This window comes from Callorhinus ursinus, unplaced genomic scaffold (assembly GCF_003265705.2).
Source record: "Callorhinus ursinus isolate GAN/ISIS: 27379988/994484 unplaced genomic scaffold, GSC_fseal_2.0 scaffold94, whole genome shotgun sequence".
NCBI classification, from domain to species: domain Eukaryota; kingdom Metazoa; phylum Chordata; class Mammalia; order Carnivora; family Otariidae; genus Callorhinus; species Callorhinus ursinus.
In genome coordinates this window covers 1,049,698-1,077,544 of record NW_027397156.1, presented here as the reverse complement: position 1 = coordinate 1,077,544, position 27,847 = coordinate 1,049,698, and the positions used below count along the sequence as shown (strand labels likewise).

At 47.3% G+C, this 27,847-nt stretch overlaps 2 protein-coding genes across 2 annotated transcripts in view; one reads left to right on the top strand and one right to left on the bottom strand.

The window, feature by feature from the left end:
- ANO2 (anoctamin 2) overlaps positions 1 to 27,847 on the top strand; it is a 379,342-nt gene that overhangs the window by 255,049 nt on the left and 96,446 nt on the right. The gene's annotated exons all lie outside the window — the stretch shown is intronic.
- On the bottom strand, positions 10,068 to 10,943 carry LOC112808684 (MICOS complex subunit MIC26-like). Its single transcript, XM_025851898.2, is given in 1 exon segment — positions 10,068 to 10,943. A coding segment is annotated over 1 exon segment (594 nt). The 5' UTR covers positions 10,923 to 10,943; the 3' UTR covers positions 10,068 to 10,328.

Sequence of the window (27,847 nt, the reverse complement as noted above, 5' to 3'; positions counted from 1 at the left end):
TTTTTTTTTTTTTTTTTTTTTTTTTTTTTTTTTTTTTTTTTGTCCTGGAAGCTTTTTATCTCTCCTTCTATTTTCAATGACAGCCTAGCTGGATATAGTATTCTTGGCTGCATATTTTTCTCATTTAATTCTCTGAAGATATCATGCCAGTCCTTTCTGGCCTGCCACGTCTCTGTGGATAGGTCTGTTGCCAAGCTCATGTTTCTACCATTTTAGGTTACATATCTCTTCTCCCAAGCTGCTTTCAGGATTTTCTCTTTGTCTCTGAGACTCGTAGGTTTTACTATTAGGTGTCGGGTTGTTGACCTATTTTTATTGATTTTGAGGGGGGTTCTCTGTTCCTCCTGGATTTTGATGCATGTTTCCTTCCCCAAATTAGGGAAGTTCTCTGCTATCATTTGCTCCAGTATACCTTCTACCCCGCTCTCTCTTTCTTTATCTTTTGGCATCCCAATTATTCTAATGTTGTTTCATCTTTCGGTATCGCTTGTCTCTCGAATTCTGCCCTCGTGATCCAGTAGTTGTTTATCTCTCTTTTTCTCCGCTTCTTTATTTTCCATCATTTGGTCTTCTATATCACTAATTCTCTCTTCTGCCTCATTTATCCTAGCAGTTAGTGCCCCCATTTTTTATTGCACCTCATTCATAGCCTTTTTGATTTCTATTTGGTTAGATTTTGGTTCTTTTATTTCTCTGGAAAGGGTTTTTCTAATAACCTCCATGCTATTTTCAAGCCCAGCTAGTATCTTTAAAATCATCATTCTGAACTCTAGTTCCGACATCGTACTAATGTCCGTGTTGTGTAGGTCCCTGGCCATCGGTACTGCCTCTTGTTCTTTTTTTTGAGGTGATTTTTTCCATCTTGTCATTTTGTCCAGAGGAGAATAGATGAATGAGAGAACAAAATGCTACCAGGGTAACAACGTACCCAGAAAATATACTCTAAGCAAATCAGAAAAGACCTGAAACCAGGGGAAAAGAAAGGGAAAGAAAGAAAAAAGAAAAAGAAAAAAAAAGAAATAAAAACAAACAAAAACAGAACAGAACAAAACAAAAAAAACAGAATATGATAAAATATGATCAGGCTGGTACTTAGATCAGTGCCACACACTAGATTTTGGTTGTATTTTGGTCTGTTAAAAGAAAGTGTCTCCCAAAATTTTAAAGAAAGAAAAACTTATATATGTATAAAAATAAGGGTTAATACAATGAAGGGATGGAATATGAATGTAAAGATGAAAATTATAAAAAATTTTATAAAAGGAATTGAGAAAAGAAGCTGGTTGAAAATAGAAAGAAGAGGATTTAAAAAAAAAGAGAAAAAAGGGGAGAGAATGTGATCAGGCAGGAGACTAGAACAAATCCATACACTAGTGATTTAGGGTATATTTTGATCTGTTAGAAGAAACTGTATCTCAAAATTTTAAAGAGAGAACAACATATATATATACATATATATATATATATATATGTATATATATGCGCCAAAAATAAGGGTAACTACTATGAAGGGATAGAATATGACTCTAAAAATGAAAAATAACGTTTTTTTAGAAAAGGGATTGATAAGATGTTGGTTGAAAGGGAAAAATAAAAATAAAAAAAAAGACAGTTAAAAAAATTAACTTTGAGGTACGGCTGGGTGGCTCAGTTGGTTAAGTGGCTGCCTTTGGCTCAGGTCATGATCCCATGCTCCTGGGATCAAGTCCCACATCAGGCTCCTTGCTCAGCAGGGAACCTGCTTCTCCCTCTCTCTCCCTCTGCTTGTGCTCTCTCTGTCAAATAAATAGAAAAAATCTTTAAAAAAAAATTAACTTTGAAAGACCAGAGAATCATGGTTAAAAAGCCATGAACTCTATGTGCAGTATTCCCCTAGCCCTGGAGTTCTGCTGTTCTCATTGATCGGTAAACTTGGTCTTGGCTGGTGGTTATTGCTGATCTTCTAGGGGAGGGGCCTGTTGCCGTGGTTCCCAAATGTCTTTGCCCGAGACGGAATTGCCCCGCCCTTGCCAGGTCCCGGCTAAGTAATCTGCTTGGGTTTGCTCTCAGGAGCTTTTGTTCCCTGCAAGCTTTCTGTACAGCTTTGGAGGATGAGATTGAAAATGGCAGCCTCCCAATCTCTGCCCTGGAGGAGCCGATAACTTGGGGCCCCACTCCTCAGTGCGTCCCCAGAGAAAAGCAGTCAGTCACTCCCGTCTCCCCGGTCTCCAGCTGCACTCCGTGCTCACCCGGCCTGTGACCGAGCATTTCTATCTCTGGCACCTGACCCCGTGTGGAGTCTCCAAACCCAGCAGATCCCTGCAGTGTGCTCCCGTGCTGCTCCTCCCGGGGGAGGAAGGGGAGTCTCCCCGGATCTGCTGATTGTTGGGTCCCTGCTGGAGGTGCAGTGGCCCAACTATGCCACGGATCACGGTTTGTGGCAACCCCGAGCTGAGAGCCCACTCCTCGGCTCCATCTCTGCAGCCAGCTTCCCTGCTCCCATACCTGGGACCTCTGCCGCCCTCAGGCACCCCTGGTCTTTCTGTGACCCCGAGGATCCTGAGACCACACTGTCCCAGTGAGGGTTCCACCCCCAGCTTAGCCACTGGAGCGACGTCCCTCAGCGGAGCCGACTTCTAAAAGTTCCGATTTTGTGCTCCTTGGCTCTATCACTTGCCAGAAGCGGCCAACTGAGGCCCCCCTCCCCACCCCTATCCTCCCGAATATTCGGATTCAGTTCTCCACACGTCCTACCTTCCAGAAAGTGGTTGCTTTTCTGTTCAGAGAGTCATTGCTATTCTTTCCTTCGAACTCCTGTTGAGTTAGTAGGTGTTCAGAATGGTTTGATCCCTATCCAGCTGAATTCCTGAGACCAGACAAAATCCAGGTCTCCTACTCCTCTGCCATCTTGCTCCGCCCCTGGAATGTGTTATTGTTACTATTATTTTTTTTTGTAAATGTTTCATGTGTGTTTGAAAGGAATGCTGACTAATGATTTTAAGATCCTATTCCACTGGCAATTCAGTGGTTCTCTGTCAATATCAGTAACCCTGCCTGATCTGACATGTTGTTATAAGTTGTAGTTAAAAGGGCCTAATTCACACTGAGGCTGATTCAGTAGTGAGTCAGGAGTGGTGCTTGAGTGCTCTCCACTGTAGGACAAGAGTTTACTGAAGGCCAGTCCCCTCTTCCTTTTCGGGAGTAGCAGGGCAGGGAATTATGGAATATCAAAACCAGAAAAACCCATTACAGGTTGTCAATGAGTGGTAGCAACTTTGCTGTGTAACTATGAGTAATTATTCAACAGATACTTACGTAGCACTTCAAGTATGGTTTTACAAATGCCAACTGTTCTACCGCATTAATACCAATGCACTTAATCTTCATACCAGCCTCGACAGTTCGCTGATAAGGAGACTGGAATGGATTCAGGCAATGTCTGATCCCAGGGACCATGCTCTCAATGGTTCCATGATGTTGCCTCCCACACAGATCTGATGTTAAACTCTTGTTAAAAATACTTATTTTCCTGCCCACCAAAGACTTCCAGTATCAAAATCTGTCCAGGGATAAAGTGTTTTGTTTTGTTTTGTTTTGTTTCTAAAGCTTAATTTTTTATTAAGGTTTTTTTTTTAATTTTAATTCCAGCATAGTTAACATACAGTGTTATATTAGTTTCAGGTGTACAATATAGTGATTCAGCACTGCCATGCATCACCCTGTGCTCATCACAGCAACTGCACTCCTTAATCCCCATCACCTATTTCACCCATCCCCCTGCCGCTCCTCCCCTCTGGTAACCACTAGTTCTCTGTAGTTAAGAATCTATTTCTTAGTTTGTCTCTAGGAATAAAGTGTTGACAGCCATGTGCTACACATGTCTCCAGGTTGATTCTGATCCATAGCCAGGTTTTGGAACCACTGTCAGGCCATTCCCTTCATTTTACAGATGGGAAAGTGGGGCTAGAACGGAGAAAGGGAAAAATCTGATCCCCCCTGAGGCTTGCCCCTCGGTAAGCTCTGTGAGGATGCTGGGGAGTTCAGTGATCCGGTAGGAAGCCAGGCTCACTGCTCTGCTTGTGGATCTGAACAGCTCAACCTTTCCCAAAGAAAATCCATGGAGATTGCCTCCATCTGACTTTTGGTCCTTCTGTCTCTCTCTTTCTCTCTCTGTCCCTATATCTCTGTCTCTGTTTGTCTGACTGAAGCTCTGTCTCCTTAGAATCGAAACAGAGATCCTTTGGGGGTTGGTGTGAGCTTTGGGGCACTTTCTTTTGTAGCGGAGAGAGCTTTAGAACCAAATGGGGCCGGTTCAAGTCCCCGATCTGCCACCCTCTGGCTTATATTGGACTGTGTGACTTACTGTCCTCTCAGCTTCCTCATCTTTACAGAGGGACCTCACAAGACCAACCTTGTAGTATCTTGAGAGGACTAAGTGAGAGTACACTTGTAAAGTGCTTGGTATGTGAGCACACCAGCACATGTTGATTGAGGTCCCTCTCTAAGCCAGACACAGGCCCAGGCCCTAGGGATGCAGCAGTGAAAAAAAGGGACAAAATCCCTGCCCTCCGGGGGTTTGCAGTCTAATAGGGAGAGATAGATAATAAGTGAGTGAACAAGAAGATGGATCATGTGTTCAGTCGCAATATATGCCGTGAAGATAAAGCAGAGCAAGGGAATAGACTGAAGAGGCAGATAGGTGGTCAGGAGTGGCCTCTGGCCCAGTGACAATTGAGCAGAAATGACACAGGGAAGGAGCAAGCCAAGCGGTGGTGAGGGTGAAGCGTTCTAGGCAGAGGGAGCAATGCATGCAGAAGCCCTGAGGAAGAGCAAGTTTGTTGTGCTTAAGGAGCAGTGAGGAGGCCAGTGTGGCCAGACTGGAGAGTTCTTGAGAGAAGAAGAAGTAGCTGGTGGGAAAGATGGGGTGTGTGGGGGTATGGCTGGGGTCATATGTGGAGAGCCTATGGACTTTTGTAGGCCTCTGGATTTCCTCTGGATGAAATGAGAAGTCACAGGGACTCTTAGCAAGGACTGACATGGTCACTAACATTTTTGAAGGTTCACCCTGCTTGCTTTGTACAAACTAGACAACTGGGGGCAAGGGCAGAGCAGGGAACCAGTAGGGGGCTATTATGGTGGTCCCAGGGGAGAGAACTGTGGCCTGAACGAGGGAACTAGCCATGGAGACAGTGATGAGTGTCCCTATTCTGGCTCTATTCCAAAGCCAAATGCCTTAGGATTTGCTGCTGGAGTGAGCTTGAGGCGTGGGGGAAAGAATGAAATCAAGGATGACTCTAAGATTCTGGCCAGCGCACCTGGAAGGACGTTGGTTAGGGAGGAAGTCTGGAATTGAGTGGCATGCATGTGACATGGTGACAGTTGTCACGGATCCATGTAGAGATGAAGAGAGAAGGCCCTTGGATATGTTCAGGGGCATGCTGTCCTCATCTATAAAGAGGGCATCATAAGACTGATCTCGTAGGATCTTGAGAGGACTAAGCAGAAGTACACGTGTAAAACGCCTGGTCACGGGAGCAACACATGTTGATTTGAGTCTGTCCTCTGTGCCAGACACAGACCCAGGCTGGAGGGTCAGTGGCATTTAGATGTTTTCTCAGCCATGAGATTCTCTGAGCTCACCAAATGGGTAAGTAGAGGTAGAGAAGAGAGATGCCCAAGAACTGAGCCTGGGCCTGTCTGAAGTTTAGAGACTGAAATGATGAGGCCCAACCAGAGTCACGAAGAAGTTGGGGGTAAAGTAGGGGGGAGGAGTCCCAGAGGGTCAGGTGGGGAAGAGGCCTCGGAAGGGCAGGGCCATTGGCTGTTTCTGCTGCTGCCCTGGGACAGGACCTGACTGTGTGACTGGTGCTCAGCAGTCCAGCTTTCATTCTCCTTTCTCAGTTCTTCTTCTCTGGCCAGAACTTCCCTCTCATGGTCTGGGAATGGGCTACTGGGGAGACAGCCTCTCGTCATCACTCACAGAGCACCAAGGCTGTGGGACATCTTGTTACAAAGCCAGGCTAGCTCAGGAGGCTGGGGTTCTGTGCTAAGACTGAACAGCATGAACATGGCACCCTACCCGTGAGTGTCATGAACCACTGCCAGGACCCAAACTTAGATGATGGCAATTTTCAGAGCCCGATCTTGGCCTGCACCAAGGATCTTTGAGCCTGTATCATAGAGGAGGGGCTTAAGTGAACCATAGTGGCAACATAAATTCAGGAGTCTATGCATATCCTTGAATTCAGCATTCAGTACCAACCTGATGTCATCCAGCTGTAGAGTTAATGGCTAAAGAAGATAAGTATCTTACCTTATATCACAAGTCTCCAGCTTAAGCATATATCTTTTTTGAAGAGCTTACATAAAAAGGAAATAAGATAAGAAGGACAAAAACTTAGAAGTCATCCTTCATTCTTTTTGTCCCCTTGTACCCTGTATAGCTAAACCACCATAAGTACCTTTGGCTCTACTACTGAAATATATCCCTTATCTGAACACCTCTCACCCTCCTCACTCCCGCTAACCTCATCCAAACCCCTATCACTTGCCTGGGTGATTGCAAGAAATACCTGCCTGCTGTCTGGAGGCCTCACTCTCCTGTAGTCTCGTCTCCACATGTTAGTCGGGATGAGCTTTCTGAAGTATAGATCAGATAGTATAGATCACCCCCAGAAAACCCGCCAGAGGCCTCCCCCATTGTGTCTGGAAGATCTCACAAGATCTGGCCCCCATCTCCCTCTCTCCTTCCACACTTTACCTTATTCACCATGCAAGCTGGATTCACTCTTTTTTCTGTCCCTGAAATATAATAGTTCATATCCATCCTAGGGTCTTTGGTTTGCTGTTCCTTCTTCTGGAAGGTTCTTTCTCAGTGTCCCTTTTGGCTGCTTTCCTCATTCTGCTGTCAGCTAACCACTCCCTCAGAGAGATCTTTGCCAGCCCTAGCTACAGTGGTCCTCCCATCTTCACCTTTGTGATTTTCCCCATAGCACCTGACAGTGCCCCAAATGGTCTTACTCATTTACTTCTTACTTGTTTGCTGACTGCGTCTCCCCTCTGTATGTCAGCTCCTTGAAGATGGGGAGTCTGTCATTCCAGTTTTAGCATATGTGCTGCCGAAGCAAGCGCAAAGATGGGGCGTCTGTCAGACTTGTCACTGCCACGTACTCTGTCTCTGGAGTAGTGCGGAGACTTAGGAGTTGTTCCTTCAGTAAATGCCTGCTGACTGATCAACAGTCAGAACTTACAAAATTATTTTTTGGTTCAGTTTCTGATTTTCATTAGGTTTCCAGTTTTATGTTTATATCCAGAACAGGGTAACTTGTTCCAAGTATAATGAACGTTGGTGATTCTGCCTGAACCTTTGAGCCAGTTGAGGCCGAGAGTGAGGGACCCTCTTTCCCAAGGTAGGAGTTGTGGGGCCCACCCACCTCGGATCCCAGCTCCTGTTCTCACCAACCAGTGCCACAAGACAAGGTGAACACTGGGACAGGAGGGAGCCTTGGGCAGCCACCTTTGAAACTCTTGCCCTGGGGTCACTGGGCTGATGCCCCAGCTTGAGCTAGGACAGACCAGGCACAGAGCAAAGGAGAATTTCACCCTGTGGAGGATGTAGACTTTCAGAAATCCACAGAGCTGGCCAAGTTATGTTAACATGAAGCTGGCCAAGAGCTTTGGCTGCTTCGTTTTCCTCCTAGAGATCCAAAGTCAGTAGCAACTGTGGATTCCCTCATTTCAGAGCACTCACTCTTATTTGGCTTTTTTTTTTTTTTTTTTAAGTATGTTGTTTCAGGGGAATCCTGAGTGAGAAAATAGTGAGGCTGGGAGACGGGCGGTTCCAAAGCTGTGGGTTTCAATCCTGGCGGCTTTGGGACCAGATTCAGGGTGGTTTGAGACCCTTGTCACCTTCCCTTTCATGTCTCCATCAGTCCCATAAGTTAGTTCTGTTGCGAGTGCCTGTGTTAAGGAGTGACTTCATCCTTAGGTCCAGCCAGCCAGTTGATTCTCAGAGCAAAAAATCTGCCTGGGTAATTTTAGACTTGACTTTGCCCTGCTGTGTCTGGTTGTGCAGGGCATATGGAGAGCCGCTTTCTGCAAGCGGTCTGAGACTTAAACATGTCACAACGAAGCTCACACACTGCCCACGTTGGGAGTCTGTCTTATGTCAGCATCTTACACAAGCAACATTTTAGCTGCCTTGCTTAGGAAAAATCATTTTCCATATGAAGCCTCCAAGAAGGGAGGAAGAATACAAAGCAGGCTTAAGTTCAACAATTATTTCTTGAGTGTTTACTATGTGCCAGACACAGGGCTGGCACCTCAGCAGGGTCACATCCTAAGCAAGGCCACAAGGAAGACAAAGACCACAGTAGGCCAGGCATCTCTCCTTAAACTTGCCCATTGCCATGGGCAGCCCTGCGGAAGTCTCAGTCCCCCTGCTTGTGTGTCACACTGGGCTTGCTGGGGAGTGGCACTCAAGGGGCAGGGCAGCGAAACTCAGAAACCCCAGGTGGGTTTGGAGGAAAGGTAAGAGCCGGTCATGAGAGCAGACCAGAGTCCATGAGCACTTAGGAGCAGGACCTCAGTCACCATTGGCGAGCCAGGGCTCAGCCCTGGAGGTCACACCCAGTGAGCACCTGAGAGGCCAGGCCCACAGTTAGAACCATACCAAGAAGGTATTGAAATGAAGCCAATTCCTACCTCCTGCAAAAAGCCTGTCTCTGTGTGCATGAGCCCATCTCACCCTGTCCGCTCCTGGGCTTTTACTTAAAAATGATCTTTTTTCTTTCACATTTATAATCTCTAATTCCTCATTATCGCCTTTCTTGCTCTAAAACCAGGTCAAAGTCCTGCTCTCTTACAATCTCCCCATCAAATGGGCACCCCCCTCAAGTACGCCATCCTTGATGTCACTCTCTGTCTCTTACTGCTGTTCTTCTGGAAGTTCCTACCTTGGCCTCCTTACATGCCCTTCAGTAACTTTGCCATCCGTGTCGCTCCCCAAATCCTCTGAAACGGGTCTCTCCAGAGATCACTAGTTGCCTTCCTAATCAGTACACCCTGTGGCTTTCACTTCATCTTTGCCCTGTGCATGGAGAGGGCGAGTCACCAATTTGAGGCCTTGGCCCTTTAAGACTTGCACTTCCTGTGCAGGATCAGGGCCTAGGAGACTGGTGTGTGCAGAGACAGTGGGTATTCCTGGTACTTGAAGAGCTCTGAGAAGGGAGGGGCGCTCCCATGGGTCAGAATTTTCTCTTTAGCAAAGAGAAGGAACAGGGATTGTGTAGAAGAATGCCAGCCTTGGATAAACCAGGCACCACCCTTTGACCTATCTGCAGAGGAATAGGCAAATCTGGATTAAACTGTGTGCCATTGTCTCCTGGGTTTGCATAAAGCAGCATGCCTAATTGAGATTTTCACCTTTTTGGTTTTAGCCCTTTAGATCTAGGTTCCCAAGGATTTGAGTAGGTACAGATGGAATTAGATTAGTCAGTACTTTAAGCCTCCCTCCAAAGGGAGTTAGAGGAGTCAAGCCTTTGTTTGGGGGCAGCTGGGGCTTTAAGGATTGACTGTAAGAAAATCCTTGTTGATGGTGTAGCCAGGGCTTTGTGCTAATTAAGAGAGCCCTCTGATTAAAGCAGAGAGGGGTGACTGGTCCTCCTTGTGAAGGAGTGTTCTTGCTCTGGGCCTCTTGTAACACTCAGCTGGTCTTTGCTTCTCAGGCTTCCGTTCAGGCCAGGCTTCCTTCTCTTCAGGATTTCCCAAAGCACCGAGTGTTCCGAAGCCATCCCTAACCCCCCACGGGAGCTGATGGGCTCAGCCCACTGATCAGGTCCTGATTCAGCCGTAGAGTTCTGGCTTCTTCCTCACCACTGCTGTTGTTCCTGTGTTTTATTCTTCATTTCTGTTTCCATACAAGATCCTAATCATTGAAGTAGGAACCTGGAGGAAGAAGAGGGCTTGGAGCAATGACTAATACTACATTTTAGTGGTCTTATTAGATTTCACCAGACATGCATGATGGTAATACAACAGTCCTCATTATATGTTTGTTTCCTTAATGCTTTTTTTTTTAATTTGGAATTTTAATTATGTACATAAATAGCAACTTGAGAATGAGGAGTTCTAAGGCTAGACATTATCTCTAGGTGAAAGGATTTCCGATTAGTCCACTTGCAGTATGGCATCACCCAAGATAAGAAAGAAGCCTAGTATAATTTGTCCTGAAGAAAGCCAATTTACTATATTCAGTACTGGCTTCTCTGCCATTTTTCTGTAGAAATACTGGTTTACTGCATGGAGTTTCCAATGTTTACCTGATTAAAATGGGCAGAGCATGGAGCATTCTATTTATTTCCAGGTGAATTCTTCACATTTCCTGGCTTTTGAAAGTTCTTCCATAAATCTTCTACGACTATGTATCCTCGTAAACCCCAGTCATATAATTTCTCCCCACTGACCTGGACAAATACGATGGCTTGTTGTGGATAATAAAGAGAGGCAGCAAGTCCCATGAATCCAGGTGGATACACCAGCTTCTTTATTTTTGAACCTCTAGCCAAAAGAAGTCCAACAATGCCAGCAAAACCAATAACACCAAGTCTTGGAAAAAATCCAGGAGGTGCATTTTGGAGATATTCATAGCTGCCTAACCCCCATTGAACCAAGCTCTGCATCCTGGGCTTAGTTTGTCAGTACGTTTCCTGACACCAACTTGTATATGGCTCGCAGTAACGTCGGAGATGTGAAATGCTTTCTTCAAGTGGGGTCCTTGGCTCCTCCACATATTTAGATTGACCCTCAGGGACGGAGTAGAGTGAAAGCTCATTAACCTTCACAGAAGTTTTGTGAGGTGAGTCCTTTTTAGGTGATGCATAGACTCTGAAGGTGAGCAGACTCAGGCTGGCTGGCCCCACAGACCTCTGAATTATCTTGAACATGCTGCTGGCAGAGGTGGCTCCGGCGGGCTCCTTAATGCTTTTAACTCTCAGCAGCAAAAGGTCAAGGAAAAGGCAGAAGTGACCAGTGTGGGGCATGGGGCCAGACCACTCCTTTTCAGCCGTCCTGTATTTGCTGTGTAACCTCAGGAAAGTTTCCATCCTTCTCTGTGTCTGCCCCCCCGTATGTGTAATGGCGGTAGTCATACTGGTCCCCTCCCTGCCTCAGAGGAGTTTGAGACGATGAATGAGACCATGTCTGTACGTGTGTGGAGTTCCTTGGAGAAAGGTACTGTGGAAATTCACAGATGTTGGGGATTTGTGTAGCACTCCAAGTTCTCAGAAAACATGGCCTCGTGGCAGGGGACACCTTGCATGCTGCTAGCAACTCCTCATCAAGCCCCAGCCTCCATACCATGCGATGGGGACTGGGTGTGCCCTAGCCTCCGTGCAGAACCCCACCTGACCAGCCCAGACTTATGGATGCTAACTCCATCCACAGAGTTTCTCCAGCAGGGCAATTGCACCTGCTTCTTTGGAAGTATGTCCTAAGGTTTCAAAAATCCCCCCTTTAGGGAACCCTCCTACACTGTTGGTGGGAATGCAAGCTGGTGCAACCCCTCTGGAAAACAGTATGGAGGTTCCTCAAACAGTTGAAATTAGAGCTACCGTTCGATCCAGCAATTGCACGACTGGGTATTTACCCCAAAGATACAAATGTAGGGACCCGAAGGGGTACGTGCACCCCAATGTTTATAGCAGCAATGTCCACAATAGCCAAACTGTGGAAAGAGCCAAGATGTCCATCGACAGATGAATGGATAAAGAAGATGTGGTATATATATATACAATGGAATATTATGCAGCCATCAAAAGGAATGAGATCTTGCCATTTGCAACGACATGGATGGAACTAGAGGGTGTTATGCTGAGTGAAATAAGTCAATCAGAGAAAGACATGTATAACATGACCTCACTGATATGAGGAATTCTTAATCTCAGGAAACAAACTGAGTGTTGCTGGAGTGGTGGGGGGTGGGAGGGATGGGATGGCTGGGTGATGGACATTGGGGAGGGTATGTGCTACGGTGAGCGCTGTGACTTGTGCAAGACTGTTGAATCACAGATCTGTACTTCTGAAACAAATAACGCAACATATTTTAAGAAAAAAGAAAAAGAAGAAGATAACAGGAGAGGAAGAAAAGGGGAGTATGTCAGAGGGGGAGACGAACCATGAGAGATGATGGACCCTGAAAAACAAACTGAGGGTTCTAGAGGGGAGGGGGGTGAGGGGATGGGTTAGCCTGGTGATGGGTATTGAGGAGGGCATGTTCTGCATGGAGCACTGGGTGTTATGAACAAACAATGAATCATGGAACACTGCACCAAAAACTAATGATGTAATATATGGTGATTAACATAACAATAAAAAAATAAAAAAAAATCCCCCCTTTAGGGCAGTCTTCCCAGTGTGGGGCTGCGTTCTCACTTCCTTTCGATCCATATTCAGTGAAGGTCATTCATTCATTTTTATTTAGCAACTGTTCTCAGTTACTCATGAGATTAGGTGGTGAGCGGAACAGGCCTGTTGAGCTGAGGGTCCAGTGCAAAAGACAAATCATTGAAGAGTGTAACATGAATTGTGCATAATTCGAATAGGTGAAAACAGGGCCTTGTCCAATCATTCATAATATAGCTTAACTCAGTTGGTTAAAATCCCGTTTCTCAAATATTCTCAGCTGAAGACACGCCAAGTGCTTAACTCAGTCACTTAAAATGTTTCGCAACCATTTCTAGGTGTCCCCCTCTTTTTCTTCAGTTTCTTTTCTATACCACAGGTACCCATCACCCTTTTCCCGGCCCCGCACAGCCGCGTTCGGATGAATGCGTGCACACCCACACTCTCCGTGAGCCTCCTCCGCTCGAATTTGGACCTTTCATCCTGGCTGTCGTGAATATCTTTGCAAAACACCCGGATTTCCTGAAACACTGAGTGGGACATGGTAGATGCAGAGGAGGCAAGGAACAGGGTGGGATCATTGTATTTTCACTGTCTGCATGGGGAAGAAACTAAGGGATACTTATTGAATGGGTATTGCAAACCATCAGAAGACTATTCCCACCAGGGACAGTGACCCTGCTGGCCGTCAGAGTAGCTGGTGTCCTTGGGTGGGCTGCTTGCTGCCAGGTTTTGATACTGCATGCTAGCTTCCCAGAGGGCTCAAGGGACCTCCCAGCCCTCCCTTTAGATGCCCCTTCAACAGAATGAACTGCTCCCCCTTTGTGGTTCCATAGGATTTAAATGGACTTCTCTTTTATTACTAGTAAGAGCTGACTGCCTTTGTGGCACCGTTTAATGGTATAGATCTGTTTCCCTTTCTAGACTCTGTACTCCTTGAAGGGGATGGACTGTGTCTGATTTGCCTTTGTCTCTCCATTAACCCAGCACATAGTAAGTGCTTAATAAATATTTGGGAAAGAAAGAAGGAATGTAGACATTTTATATTGGAATCCATAAGGAGAGCTCTGGAAATTCCTGTCCATGGTACCTACTTAGCACTGCAAATTTGTAAGTGTTTAAGAAAGATTTTTTTTTTTTTTAATGCAGACAATGTAGATGGTGGTTCTGTAGGGGTCCGCAGATTTGGCCAATGGCCTGCGAGAGCACACACGTGCTTTTCATTTCTTGGGGTGCACTGGGCAGGCAGTGAAGGGCTCTGCCGGGGGAGGGGAAGTGCCATTCTAAGGAGCTGCCCCAGGACCTGATCCTGAGGGAGTCTGTGCACTTGCTTGCTATGTAGAGGTTGCCCTACCTCATCTGGGGAGTGGCCCATCTCTTTGCCTGCTGCCAGAACTGTTCCTTTTCCCAAGAAGAAGCCAGTCTCAGGAGAATTATCTCTTCTGCCACTTGAGGGGAGTGCTGCTCCAGCTGAAGGATTGGAGAAATGGCCAATTCCTCTGTGGGTAGAGCTATTTCCAGAAGTCAGGCTGGCTCGAGAAGGCTGCCAGAGGCAGTCATCCTGTCTGGCCCTTGGCTCTCCCTCGAGGCCCTTCTTTTATGCTCTGGATGGGTGGAGGTGAGTGGTGAGGGAGGGAATGGTGATGAAGGAAAGGACCTGACTGGCAGGGGTGGACTGTCACCAGCCCTTGCTTCTGCTATCCTTTCTATGTTCACAGAGACTGCTGGGGATACACCTAGAGTGTTGTTGGTACTGTGTAAGCCCCCAGATTTCCTATTGCTCTTCTCCAGTCCCCTGCTGATTGGCTAAGTTCAGGCAGCCCTGCATGCCTCACTCTGAAGGCCAGGCCCCTTTCCAGGGTGGCTTAGCAGATGCTTGGGGCCTTCTTTGCCTCTTCTCCCACTGACCATCCCAGGAGTAGAAAGGACTTATTCCTTATAACCAAGCCAAGGTGGGCACAGGCAGGCTCCGGGTCACCCCAAGTCTGTGCTGTGTACAGATCTGGCCCCAAAGAACCCTGACTTCCTGGGAACATGCCATGTACGTGACACAGAACTATACCTTTCCCCTATATTATTTAGTTCCCATTACATCATCTCTTGGAGTTGATTAATTTGATACATTGTATAAAGGGGAAAATGGAGGCTCACCAAAAGAGGCAATGTGCCTGATCTCCTAAGCTAATAAGTAGTGGAGGCAGAATGTGCACCAAGGGCCCATGACTCCAAAGCCTGTGCTTTGAAACAGTGTTTCAGCACCAGCCTCTCTAGGACCTCCAGAGGGAAGATGAAAACCGGTGAGCAATGTGGACCTTATTCTTAGGTGAGTAATGGTTAGAATGGGAACCAGTATAACTACATGGGAAGGAGGCATCCAAGATATCTGCAGACGGGTGTGTCCTGCCATGTCTTCCATCCTCCCAAGGGTATAGAGATTTAGGATGGAATATGGTTACTTGGGAAAGGTTTCCTAGAAGAAGTGATGTTTCAAGCAAGGCTGAAGTACGGGTGCAAGGCAGCTAGAGTAGTTGGGAAGAAGTTGTACTTTGTTGGAGGAACGATATTCCCAGGTGGAAGTGGGCCCACTTTCACCCAAGACCACCAGCCCTCCTGTGGCCCCCAGAGAGGGAGAGCTTCCTGTGCAGTGCCCAGGCTATCTAAATTTCTTCCTACTCAGCTGTTTCCCCGTTGGATTATCAACGCCTCGATGGCAAAGACCTTCCCTATTTCGTTATTGTATTGTCTGTGTCTAGCCCACAGCCTGAACTCAGTGAATACTTGTGAATTGGTGCTCTGATCCCTTAGGGGAGCAGTGGTCTCACTGTTGTCAATGACCCAGGGGTTGAAAACCCCAGAGCAGCTGGTATTTCTGGCACGGCTGTTTGCTGCCAGATCTTGGTGCCACATTGTGAGCTGAGGAGCCCTAGGGCCTGGTAGGTGTGTGGGAAGGACATCTGGCATGAAGGGCCTTGGGGCAGATCCTGGGCCTGTCAAAGCTTTGAGTGTGACCAGGGTGGGAGTGGGGAGGGCTGTTTACAGTCTCCTCTCTCCATCCCTTCCTATCCCTGCACACATCTGCCACAGTGAATTATAGATGGTGGAACACTGGGCCACACAGGAGCAGAGGGAGGATCCAAGAGAAGCTGATTCAAGAGCGATCAAAGTGGGAGTGGAAGCCAGACAACTGGGAGGCCAAACCTTGGAAAGGCCGGACTAGTGGGTGTACTCCCTTGGAGGATGAGGACCATTTCTAAGTCCCTGTCATGGCCTCCTCCATGAAACCCTCTCTGACCTGCCCTACCTGCACTGGCCTCTTCTTCCTCCCTCTAAAGTTCTCTTACACATATCATCTTTTTGACTCTTTGGCATACAATTATGGTGACTCTATTTTCCAAGCTGAAAATCAAGACCTATGACCTAACGATGAATCTGGTTGTTAAAATTGAGGTTGTCCAGAGAAATCCACTGTATGACCAACACAAAATTGACTCTGTGGGCCTCCCCGCCTTGACTTGCCTATTTAAATCTGTTGTTATTTATTTAGGGTTTTTGTGTTTTTAGAGAGAGAGAAAGAGTGAATGGAGGTGGGGGAGGGGCAGAGGGAGAGAGAGAATCTTTTTTTTCTTTTAACTTTTTATTGTTATGTTAATCACCATATATTACATCATCAGTTTTTGATGTAGTGTTCCATGATTCATTGCTTGTGCATAACACCCAGTGCTCCATGTCGAATGTGCCCTCTTGAAAACCCATCACCAGGCTAACCCATCCCCCTACCCTCCTCCCCTCTAGAACCCTCAGTTTGTTTTTCAGAGTCCATCGTCTCTCATGGTTCGTCTCGAGGGAGAGAGAGAATCTTAAACAGGCTTCACACCCAGCATGGAGCCCGACATGGAGCCCGATGCAGGGCTCAGTCTCATGACCCTGAGATCATGACCTGAGCTGAAATCAAGAGTCAGATACTTAACTAACTGAGCCACCCAGGTGCCCCCAAAATCTGTTGTTACTGGTTTAGTTTTAGAGTCCTCACTTGTCTGAGCCTTGTCTCCTCAACCAGATTAAAGTCCATTGAAGGGAAGACAGTAGACATTGCATTCCCTTGAGATTTTTAAATCTTTTACAGATCTCTGACAGCTCATCCATGCTTTTGAGAGTGGAGAAACATCTGAATCTTTCCTCTATGTCTTGATTTATTTCCTCCAAAATAAGATAATTCAGGATCATGGCTGAGCTGAGTTTTCTAGTTGCCTTTAATTGTTGCCTTACATAGAGAGAAGGCCATGAGAAAGCTTGTGATGATGATAAGACAGAGGGCTGGAGGTAGTGTGTCTCACAGTCCAGGCTCAGGATATGCTTGAGAATGCACAGAGTAGAGATAGGTCCAAGAGCATTGCAGAGAGGAGGTGGTGCCAGGGGACATTGGTGACATCATCACAGCCCTCAGTGCTCATAGGGTCCTAGAAGTTACCATTCCTATCTGCTTTCTCCTGATAAGTACAGACACCTCAGTGTGCAAAAGAAAAAAAAAATCTGTGTCCTTATCTCTCTATCTGCCTCCAAATAAGACCAAATTTCACCCATTCCACTCAGGTGAGTGATCTTTTTGGGTATTCAGATATGGTGTCAAGCAAATGGTTAGCTCCTTCAAGTCAGAGATTCGTAGTTTATCATTTTGTTTCCCACCATACTTGACATGGCGGTAGCCACATAGCAGAATTCAGTAAATCCAACCCAGGGAAAGAGATGGCCAGTCATTTTGTGTTGCCTGCTTTCTTGCCTAACTGCCTTCACAAACACAGGCTCTTCAGTGCCTAACATAGTGTTTCTTGGTCTAGGGCATGACCTGAGCTGGACATGGAAAGTTCCCAGGGCATTGAAGCTGAACAGCATGAACTGTGGAGCTCTTAACCTTGCTTCTAGCCTGTGCCCGTGGCTGCTGTGAGAAATCCACCACTACCCAGGCCTCCATCCCTCGTTATCACTGACCTTCCATATGCCTTCCCTTTGCCTAGCCCCACCGAGAGAGAGAGAGAGAGAGCGCAGCCTATAACTCAATCAAGAATAACAGTTTCTCTTGTAGATTTTTCATTTGTCTCTTAAACTTCAAAAGACTAGAATTCCCAGCCTACTTGTTGGTTTTGGTGAATACAGGAGCTGGGAAAATTTAAGAATCCCAAACTGTGGCATAGGAAGCCTAGAAAGGCACAGGTCTTAAGATAAAGAATTCCAGAACCACTGACCTACACTTATCTCTACACATCTGTTTCTTCCCTTCCTCCTTGGAAAACAGGAAAATCCACTATAGAGAAGAAATTGATACCATTTTTAAAATAATTTAAGCGAAGCAATGGACCTCTTCTTCCGTGATTTTGTCCAGTTATGCCTTCCACCCCTCTGTATTCCAGCATAGTCTGTGCTTTTCCTCTAGTTCCATGAAGGAAACTTTCCAAGACTGTGTTCCTGGGGGTTAGTCAAGGGAAGTATAGGTCTGTGGGTTGAACAGGGAAACGAAGGGAAAGAAGGGCTGTCAAGGAAGAGATGTAAGAACTTAATAAATAGCCTTTTGACTCAAAAAATAGCCACAGGGGCCATAAATAGTAATGGGCTCCAGGGAGTAAAAAGAGGATATGAAGCTGAATAAGGAAGGAAAAGGTTAGAGGAAAAGAGTAAATTTCCTCCCGGGTAGAAGCAGCCCCAAGAGCAGTAGGGAATTGGTTCATTAACTTTTAGTGGGACTTGCACTTTTACCATTATTCCCAGGGATGGGAGTGGGAAAACTGGTAGGGTCAGCCACAACTCTGAACGCTAGCCTTATTGGGCTTTTCCCCAGGGACCCCCCCTGCTTTGGCCTCATCCTTGTGGGAAATTGATTACACCTTGAGCACTCTGTCCTTCCCTTCTGTGCTATGACCTTGATGTCACTGAACCAAAAGTCAACGAACCCATGACAGTCATAGCAAATGTGAGAGGTGGCTGGGACCAGCTTTACATATCTGTAGCCCTCCCTCCCCTTCCCAGAAGAGAACACCAAGGGCAGAGAGGGGAAGTGACTTCCTGGATGTCACACGGCTGCCAAGCTCTGACTCCATCCCAGGTCTGTTGATAGGGATGCTGCCTGTTCTGGGTTTATCTGAGGTCTCTTTTCTGCTTAGGGATTTCCTTTGCACGTGGAGCACAAGGTAGCGCCCTGGTGCAAAATTCTTCTGCACAGGTTCTGTGGCTGGTAGCAGCAGCACTAAGGCCTCGGACGAGTAACGCATGCCCGCTCCACTCTGGTGTGTCTCAGCTTGAGTCTGGGGCAAAAAGCTTTTCCATTCTTCCCTGCAGAGCTGCTCTGCCATCTGGAGTCCCTTATAAGAGCTTCACCTTCTCTGTGTCCCTTACCCTGAGAGTACCTGTGAGGCACCTCCCATTAATCCACATGACCAGAATGCCAGCAGGTGGCCAGCCATGGCATATCCCCTGTTTGCTTCTCATCATTCCCTGGGATCTTTTCTTTCATCATTACATGGCCATGAATTCATAGAGCCCCAGGGTTAGGAGGGACAATCTGAGGATTCCAGTAAGTTCTACCATGTCTCTGATAGGTGCTCATTTAAGTCTCTGCTTGAAGGCTTCTAGGGATGGAGAATTACTACTTCCTAATTCAGCCTGTTCCGCCTTTTGGTCAGGAAGCCCACAGTCTCCACAGTGGGTCCTAGTACTGCTCTCTGACCACATACAGCTGAGGCAGGGCCATCTTCATAAGGCAGTTCTTCTGATGTTGGAAGGCACCTGCCTGCCTTGCCTGAGTGTTTTCCATTCCCAGCAAAGCAGTCCATTTATTTTACCCATTCCTTACTTGACACTGTTTCCAGACCCTTTCCTATTCTAGTCACCCTCTCCTATTTGTCAGTGTCCCTTTTAATACAGTGCCAGAGAAGAACTCCAAAAGTGAATAGAGCTGGGCTTACTTGATTAGTTTCAAATATTGTACATCTGTCAATATAAGCTAAGTTTTAGAGGCGCATCACACTTTTGGCTTATGCTGAGCTCAGATTCTAGAGAACCCCCTAAGTCTCATTGGGATGAGCTGACATTGGCACGGGCTGTACTCACCCATAAGCTTCTCTAAACCTAAATGTAGGTCTTAACAATTGTCAGATTCAAACCCAACTTGTGAATTTCAGCTCCTCTTGCTAGGCAACTGAGACCATGACTATTCCTGCTGCCAGCCAGTGTGTTAATCTGCTCTTTCCAGCTTGGTGATATTTGCACATGTGAAGCTTGCCGTCTCTGTCTTTATCCAAATCATCGATGAAAATATTGACCAGGAAAAAGGAAGGGACTGTGGCACACTATCAAGGATTTCCCTTCATTATTTCACTTGTCAACACCCCTTGGGTATTTTTACTCAACCAGTTACAAGCCCATCTAATTCCACGTCGTACAGAAAAAAAGATGGTGTTCACTCCACGTCAGCACTTTCCCTTGGAAAATGTTAACCTCAGTCCCCAGTGTTTGCCTTGATATGTCTCTTTACACAGAGACTGTGGTCCCAGACATGTCAGTCTTTCCTTTGGCAGAAAGAGGGCTGGCAGTTTGGCTTCCTCAGCCAGAGCCCAGAGATACCCTCACCACCCAGTTGGTGCCCTGAGGATTTTGGCTTTAAGCACGGGTGGACTTGGAGCCAACTTGAGGCGCCAGTCCAGGGTTCTGGCTGCACAGCCCTTCAGAATTCCTAACTTAAACATGCTGTCACATCTGGTGGCGGGTGGAGGTATAGGGATCCAGCTATGTAGCTAGCGTTCCAAACTGAGTCTTTCTAAATTAGCATCAGAACATCATCAGGGTCACCCCCAGGAAATTACATGTCAAAATCTGCCAGCTTCAATTACCCAGGGGCCACTGTCTCTGAACTGAGCCCGAGGAGTGGGACTTCTCTGCAAGGAATTGGGGCCCAAGGCCTTTGGTGGCTTCAGGGAAGAAAGCAGTGTGTCCAGTCTCACTTTTTCCCTGGGGTGGGTTTTCTCCCCTGCCTCCAGTGGATCTTCCATTCCGCTTATCTTCAGCACACTGTGTCAATTTATTTTCTCAACACTTCACTCACTCAGAAGTGCCCTGGCTTTCACGTGGCTCAACCCTCCTCCACGTTCCAGGAGAGTGTGGGCTATGGGAGTAAAGAGGCCATCCAGGGATATCACTGCAACCCTGGGAAAGGGGAGCTCCAGGGAAGAGGCCCCTGTTTTCCATGGAAGAAAAGATGGGACGGGTGTTCCTTTTTTCTTTCTCAGAAAGGGAAAGGTGTAAATCCACACTGGCAGCCACCGCCTTTGGTTAGGATAGCCGAGGGTTTCCCTGTCTCCCGCGTGAGGACAGGACCCTATGTATGGCCACATGGGTGGTGGTGGTGTGGTGGGGGGATGAGGTTGGGTGGGACTCGTGCCCTCTGCCCTGGAGAAGTGGGGACAGCACAGAGAAGCTCCCCAGCGCCCCTGGGGCACCTAGCCAGGGCCTGGGCAGAACTGAAACGTCAATTGTCCTTCTGTTTGCGAAGTCCCCTTTTGCTAAAGGGGGAGAAGTTGGGGTGGAGCGGGATGGTGGATGCTAACAGGATGGTAACTAATAACTACTAAAAGGATAAATACACGTTGAAAGGATAACACCTTCTTGAAACTCCAGACACCAAGAGGTAGAATAATGTCTTTGCTTATATTCAGAAGCAGGTTGCGGCTTGGCCCTGTTGCCTTCTGGGGCATGTTGGTTTGCGTTTCCCCTTTGTTGCCTATAGGTTTGACTTCTGTATGAACAAGGATTTGTCTTCCATGTCGTATTCTCCTTTCCAGTGGGTTCTGGGGGCCTTTCCAGCACCACGCCCCCACTCTGCCCCTATCCCAAATGTCTCGTGGAGCCTCTTCCTTCCCCCACCTCAAGCCCCTCCTGAGTCCTGAGAACTGCTATCTCTTCTCTAGTGCCTACAGCTCATGTGTTTCTTTCTTTTCACTTTGGTGTCGGCTTTGCAGTACGTTTTTAAAGGGAAGAACCTTTTATTCAAGCATTTTTATTTTTTTTAAAGATTTTATTTATTTAGAGAGAGAACATGAGCAGGGAGAGGGGCAGAGGGAGAGGAAGAGAGAATCTCAAGCAGACTCTGTGCTGAGCGTGGAGCCCGATGTGGGACTCGATCTCATGAGCCTGAGATCATGACTTGAGCCGGAATCAAGAGTCAGATGCTTAAACGACGAAGCCACCCAGGTGACCCTTAGCATTTTTATTTTTAAAATCTTAGGATGAAGTGGCATTTCAAATGTAATATATATATTTTAAGATTTTATCCATTTATTTGACAGAGAGAGAGAGTACAAGCAGAGGGTGCGGCAGGCAGAGGGAGAAGCAGGCTCCCTGTATTAACAGAGAGCCCGATGTGGGACTCGATCCCAGCACCCTGGGATCATGACCTGAGCTGAAGGCAGACACTTAACCGACTGAGCCACCCAGGTGCCCCCCCCGCCCCTTTTTATGGTGTAGTATATTTTTTTTCTCTTTATAAAACAATCCTCGTTTACTGCAGGTAAATTAGAAACTGTACATAAGAAGCATCCTTCCTAATGTGATCACTGTTAACATTTTGGTATTTTTCCTTTGAATTATGTGTGTATTTATGTGTCTGTGTGTGTAAGTTGAGATGAGATGTGCTGTACACTTTGTGGCCTGAGCTTTTCACCCAGGAATTATCGTGAACAAGGAGCCACGTTTCATCTTGTTTGTTGGCTCGATGCTTCTAAAAGTAAACAGTGACATCCTTTTGTTGTTCATTCTTGGTCGGTACAAGACAGTTGACCAGCATGTTTGCTTCTTGGGCAAGCCGTGACTGAGGGTTCTTTTCGTTTCTCTCTGTATATCTGTGAGATCCTCTTTCAGTGGCTGATGCCTCTCCAAAGTGAATTTCTTACCATGGTGCTCAGAGAGCTTCTTCCCTCTCAGGAGAGGTTGTTGGCCGCTCTTTCTAAGAATCCTGCTGTCCTCACGTTCCTCCTTCCCCCCTGACAAGGAAGAGCAGCAAGTCTGGTCCCTGGTGAGAGGAGAGGTCCTGATGAGGAGGAAGGGGAGCAGAGTGGTTGCACAGAGTACCGTCTTGGAAGAAGTGATGCGGCTGCAGGTCCAGGAGCCCTCTGTCAAGGAGAGGTCTGGAGGGAAGTCACAGAGACCTCCCGCCTTAGAAGGGTTGTTCAACTAGAAGTAGATATGTCCTCCTCCCCACGGCCCAGAGGACAGGTTGTGCACACGAGCTGCATGAATTGCCGAAGCAGAGGAGAATGTAGAGATCGTGGACACCTGTATTTTGCAGATGAGGAAACTGGGCTCCAGAATGGAGAAATTCTTGTAGCAAGTAACAGCGGAGCTGGGACTTGGGACCAGGATCTCTGGCTCCCAGGGCAGAGTTACTGCTACAGCCCCGTGTTGGAGCAGCTCCAAGAACCAGCCGGACCGCTGGTGACATACTGGGTCAGGGGTCCAAGGGCCAGGGTATCTCCTTGAAAAACATCGGGAGTAAGGCTCAGTTCACTTCCTCTTTCCTATAAGGGAGGCTAGGGTTTGGGGAGGTAGGGATCTAGGGGAGGTGATGACCGGGCAGCCCTTCCCCAGAAAGAAGCCATTCAACCAGGAGGTGTTTCTTAAGTGTCTGATTGAGGCTGCCACTGAGACCAAGAGGTGCAGTGACCAAGCGGCCCCTGTTGTCAGAGTGTTTACGGAGCACTGCATTGTGTGATGGAGGCTTTGCCTGTTACAGACACACTAGAAAAAGACATGTAGTCTATGGGCTGCAGCTGACGGAAAACTTTTGGAAGAAGCTGATGTCACAGGGATGAATAGGTTGTATATATACATAGAAAGGTAGCAGGAAGAGTGTCACCTCTGGCCGTGGAGTCACACTGACCGAGACTCAGATTCCAGCTTCTCATTACACTCATTCATTCACCCATCCATCCATCTATCCATTCATTCGCTCATTCATTTATTCAACTAATGTTTATTGGAGGCCAGGAGCTCTTGTAGGTTTTAGTACTATGGGAGACACCCCCTGCTCTCATGCAGCTTACATTGTAAGAAGGTTGCATAGTGACCTTGGGCAGCTCAGCCTTCCATCCCTGAACTCTAAAGCTGGCATGCTGACCCTGTCTCACAGGGTTGTCGTGAGCGACCGAGGTGGTATGGGGAGGGTAGAGTGGGAGGACCTACACAGAGCCCTTCTCAGCACCCAGTGCATGCGGGTTGCCTACAGATGGTCACTGTTGTTATTGCAATGACATTATTATAATTTATTGTTACCTGAGACTAAGAGCTGGTAGGCAGACACTCCCCCAGTGTCTGGGAGCACACGGTGGCTGACGGAGAGCAGGAGGAAATGAGGACGGGAACACAACATGGGAGAAAGCCCTGGAGGGAGAGAATTGAAAACCAGGGAGCAGAGTTGAAGCCCATTGCAGGAGGCCGTGGGAGTGGTCGTGGTGCTCTGCTCTGAACAGGGGCCAGGAGGTCCTGAGGGCCACAGCCATGATGAGAAATTAAGTCACATTTATCCAGCACTCCCAGCCTACCAGATGCCCAGCTTCACATTCTGCAAGGATACTTTTGCTCATTCCTTATAACTCCTCCAGTGTGGGGAAATTGAGTCCCAGGGAACTAAAATTATGACCCAGGACCCAGGGTTAGAGGTAGGAGTGAAACCCGGCACTTGTAACCACTGTGCTCAGGGTGGTCTTCCTGAAGTGCAGTGGATGTGGCCGGCAGCTGGTCTCAGCAGAGCTCTGCACCTTTCCCAGGGAGGAGGTGGCCATGCCTGCCAACAGAAGGCCGTGACCCGAGAGGGAGCCTTGTGCCAGCCAGCTTCTGTGCTTGAGACAGCACTGCTTGCCAGAGCCGTGAAGTACCTTCCATTGTGGCTGGGGGGAGAGATTTCCCCGGGTTCCGTGTGGGGAGGGTGACATGTTTACGTGGAGGTCCTGACTGTGTTGGCTCCCAAAGGAAGGATGAGGGCGAGAGCCCAGTGCACAGTCTGTGGGACTTGACCTGAGATTCTCTGGTGGCCTGGAAAAGATGTGTGCCTTGTAGATTAATTAGGAAGGTTACCAGCCTGTGGCGGTTTTACTTTGCTCTCCTTTCCTTTGCTCAGGAGCTACTGCAAATTTATAATTATTTATACTGGAGAGTGGAAAGTAGTCCACATCGAAAGCAATACGAACTCCTAGGGAGTGCTTCACTTTTGGAATCTCTGTGTAAACATTGTTTCCTCCAAGGGGTCACTCTCTCTTGCATGTGACTGAAGCCAGTGCTGAAGAAATGTGACTTCCCAAGATCATCCATCTGATCCAAGACTGGAGTTGGTCTGGTTGGTGAAGGCGGCTCAGGGGCGAAGTGGGGGAAGATGGTTGTCCCTGGAGAGCCAGGAGGGGCAGCGAAGGTTGCCCCGGGAGAGGATTTCTCATCCCTTCCCCAAACCTGGTGCTGCCACTTCACCCCCACTTGGCCTGCCTGCCCTTCTAGCTCAGCTCTATCAAGGGGTGGGCCCGACTGTTGCCAGCAGGTAACCATTAGAATCCACATGGTTCCTAAATCTTTTTAGGAATACGAAATAGGAAGAAAATCATTATTTCTGCTTCTCTGGCGGGAGGGTAGGAAGTGACCCCTGGCTCAGGAAAGGCTTATGTTACCAAAGTAAACCATCACTGCTCTGGCTCTGAGAGGAGCTGACTCTCTGCTTCTTCATACTTACTCCAGGTGCCATTAATTTGGAATTCAGTAATCAATCAGATTCTACTAATATTTATTTTATGAAGTGGCTACTATATGCCAAGTACTGGGCTGAGGCTTTCACATAATTAGGTCATTTAGTCATTTGAAGAGAGAAGGGCTCAGAATTTATCTTTGCATGATCTATGAGGAAAGGGTTTACTAAGCAAATGAGGTAATGTGTGCCAGATTGCCAGGGCAGATTTTAAACTACTTAAGTAAGAGGACAAACTGCTTCTGAGAGGCCCACCAGTGCTTCAGAGGTACTCCCTCACGTGGTACTAAAAAACAAAATTCAACTGAGTAAATTTTTAAAATCCTGTTGGCCTTATAGTGATTCATGAATCAGGCAGGGTCCAATCTGCCAGGTGAAAAGGAGCTCCAAAGAGCTGGACAAAATGAGAGACTTTTATAGGCAGAAGGGGATGGAACAAGGAAGTTACTAGCAAAGAGTGGATTGTTTAAAAGCGAGATCACCTTCTTTGTGGGGAAGGCAAGGGTCTGTCAGATGGATGACCTCACTGGTGCTGGTCAGGAGAGTCCAGACTGACTGGTTCAGATCACACTCCTGGGAGAGGCTGATCCGGCAGTTGGGTTAGTTATTAAGTCTGGGTTTGGTGATGTGAACTCAGCACAAGAGACGCCACATTGGGCCTGTTGTCTCTTTTTTAACAGTGGACAGAGAGCAGGTCCAGGAGACAGTGTGGTGGAACAGACCCAGGACAGAAAGTCAACAGAACTAGCTTCCTTGTCTGGTTCTGCGCCGGGTCTGAGCCACTGCACCATACCATCCATGCCTCATTTCTCCAGCTTGTCCACAAAGACAGTAGAACCTCCCTCAAGCCTCACCAAAAGTACGTAGCAGGGTACGTGGTGTGCCTCCTTTTGTATCATAGAGGGAGAAAATGCAGATAAATGCACACACACATTTGTACTTCTGTATTCGTAAGACCTTCTGTAAGATCGGTCAGGAAATTAGTAGTAGTGAGAGGAAGGAGAGAGAACTCCTCTGGTGTGGACATGGATGGCAGGAAGACGCCTCACCCACCATGGATACACTGGGGTTTTGGAGCCACTGGGACACATTACCTATTTACAAATCAAATTCATAAGAAAGCCCTCCTGAAATCCAGAAATAATACGATATGGAACTTCCAAACAAAAGGGAAGTTCGGGCGTTATCTGCTCTAAGACACTAATGTTGGCTCTTTCTAAGTGCTCTGAGATTATCTTGGAAATTGTTCATTTCTAGACTCTTGCCCAAGACAGATGTTATTCCTCATTGCCAGATCATTTGGCAGGGATTTTCGATGTATTGGGTCTCCGCTACTTTCTCTACTTCCTCAGCAGGTGTGTGCGCATGGGCGCGCGCGCGCGCACACACACACACACACACAAACATACACACACACACACCCTCCCACACATGCCTGTAGAAAGCTGACTCTCTTCCACCAGGGAGCTGACATCCAGGGATCATCCACACTAGGCCCAGACCCGACCTGAAAGAAAGTGAACAACATTTATTTGAAGACTTGATTCTTCGACCCAAGAACTGTGCTTTTTAAATCAAGAGCATTCAGAAGGGCACAGAGCATGGAACATTGCGAAACCTCTATTATCATTCGTGGTCCCAGCCTCTGTGAGGCATGAACAGCCTCCCCGAGAATGCACTGACAACATAGCATGCCATGTGAATGGACCACAATTAGAGAGTTGCATTGGACTTTTTCCCCCAGTGTCGTAGCGTTGATACATTTTTACATATCCTTGGATTGGAGGGTGGGCGGCCGCGTCATGGGTTTAGCTTTTGCTCTGCTGGTTGCGTCTCGGTTCTGTGAAAACCCAGGAGATGCCACAGAGAATCCGGTGTGTGGGGAATCCAGCCATGGCTTAAAGAGTTGCCTGACTTAGGGAGGAAGTGTGGAGGCAGCCTTGAGAGGCTGGTCCTTCCAGCCACCAGCCAGGAGGAGACACCCAGGCCGTGTCATGCCTGTGACGTGTGTGCCGGGGCACATCCCATGACAGGGGTGGCAGAGGTGACCGGCAGTGTTTCTCACGCTCCTTCATGCTTATTGGTTAGCTAACAAGTGTGTGGCTGCAAAAGCATGAGAAAAAGTTAGAACATGGGGTGAGAAAACAACCCATCTGGTGACTTTCCTGTCACAGAGGGGGTAGAGATTTCTAGGACATGGGCCTTGGCAAAATATGGTCAGAGGAAAGAAAATGGTTGAATATGTCTCCATGCTTTCGAGTACTCTTGTTGTTACTTGTGCTATGTTGTTTTACCCCTCAAGGGGTTATTTGGGGAAAATTGTATAGTTCCCAGGGTTGAACTTCCAAACAAACGTCGGCTGCAGCCAGCTCTAGCACTGCAGATGGCCATGTTCCTAGTGTGGCTTTTGAGAAGTGTGTTTCTTTTTGCTCAGCTCCATCTATCCCCTCTGTCCTGACACACACACACACACACACACACACACACACACACACACTGCACATGCATGCACACACACAAACACACAGTTCCTTCCTTTGCAGGAGAGATGGGCAGTCCCCTCTCCATTCTAGAGCAAATCCTTTTGAAGGTGAAGACTATTCCGATGATATTTTTGTTTCCTTGTACAGCTTATGAATAAACTTAAAAATATCATTGTGAGCAGATTTGAGGAAGTTGTGGAAGGGCAACTTCTGTGTGCTA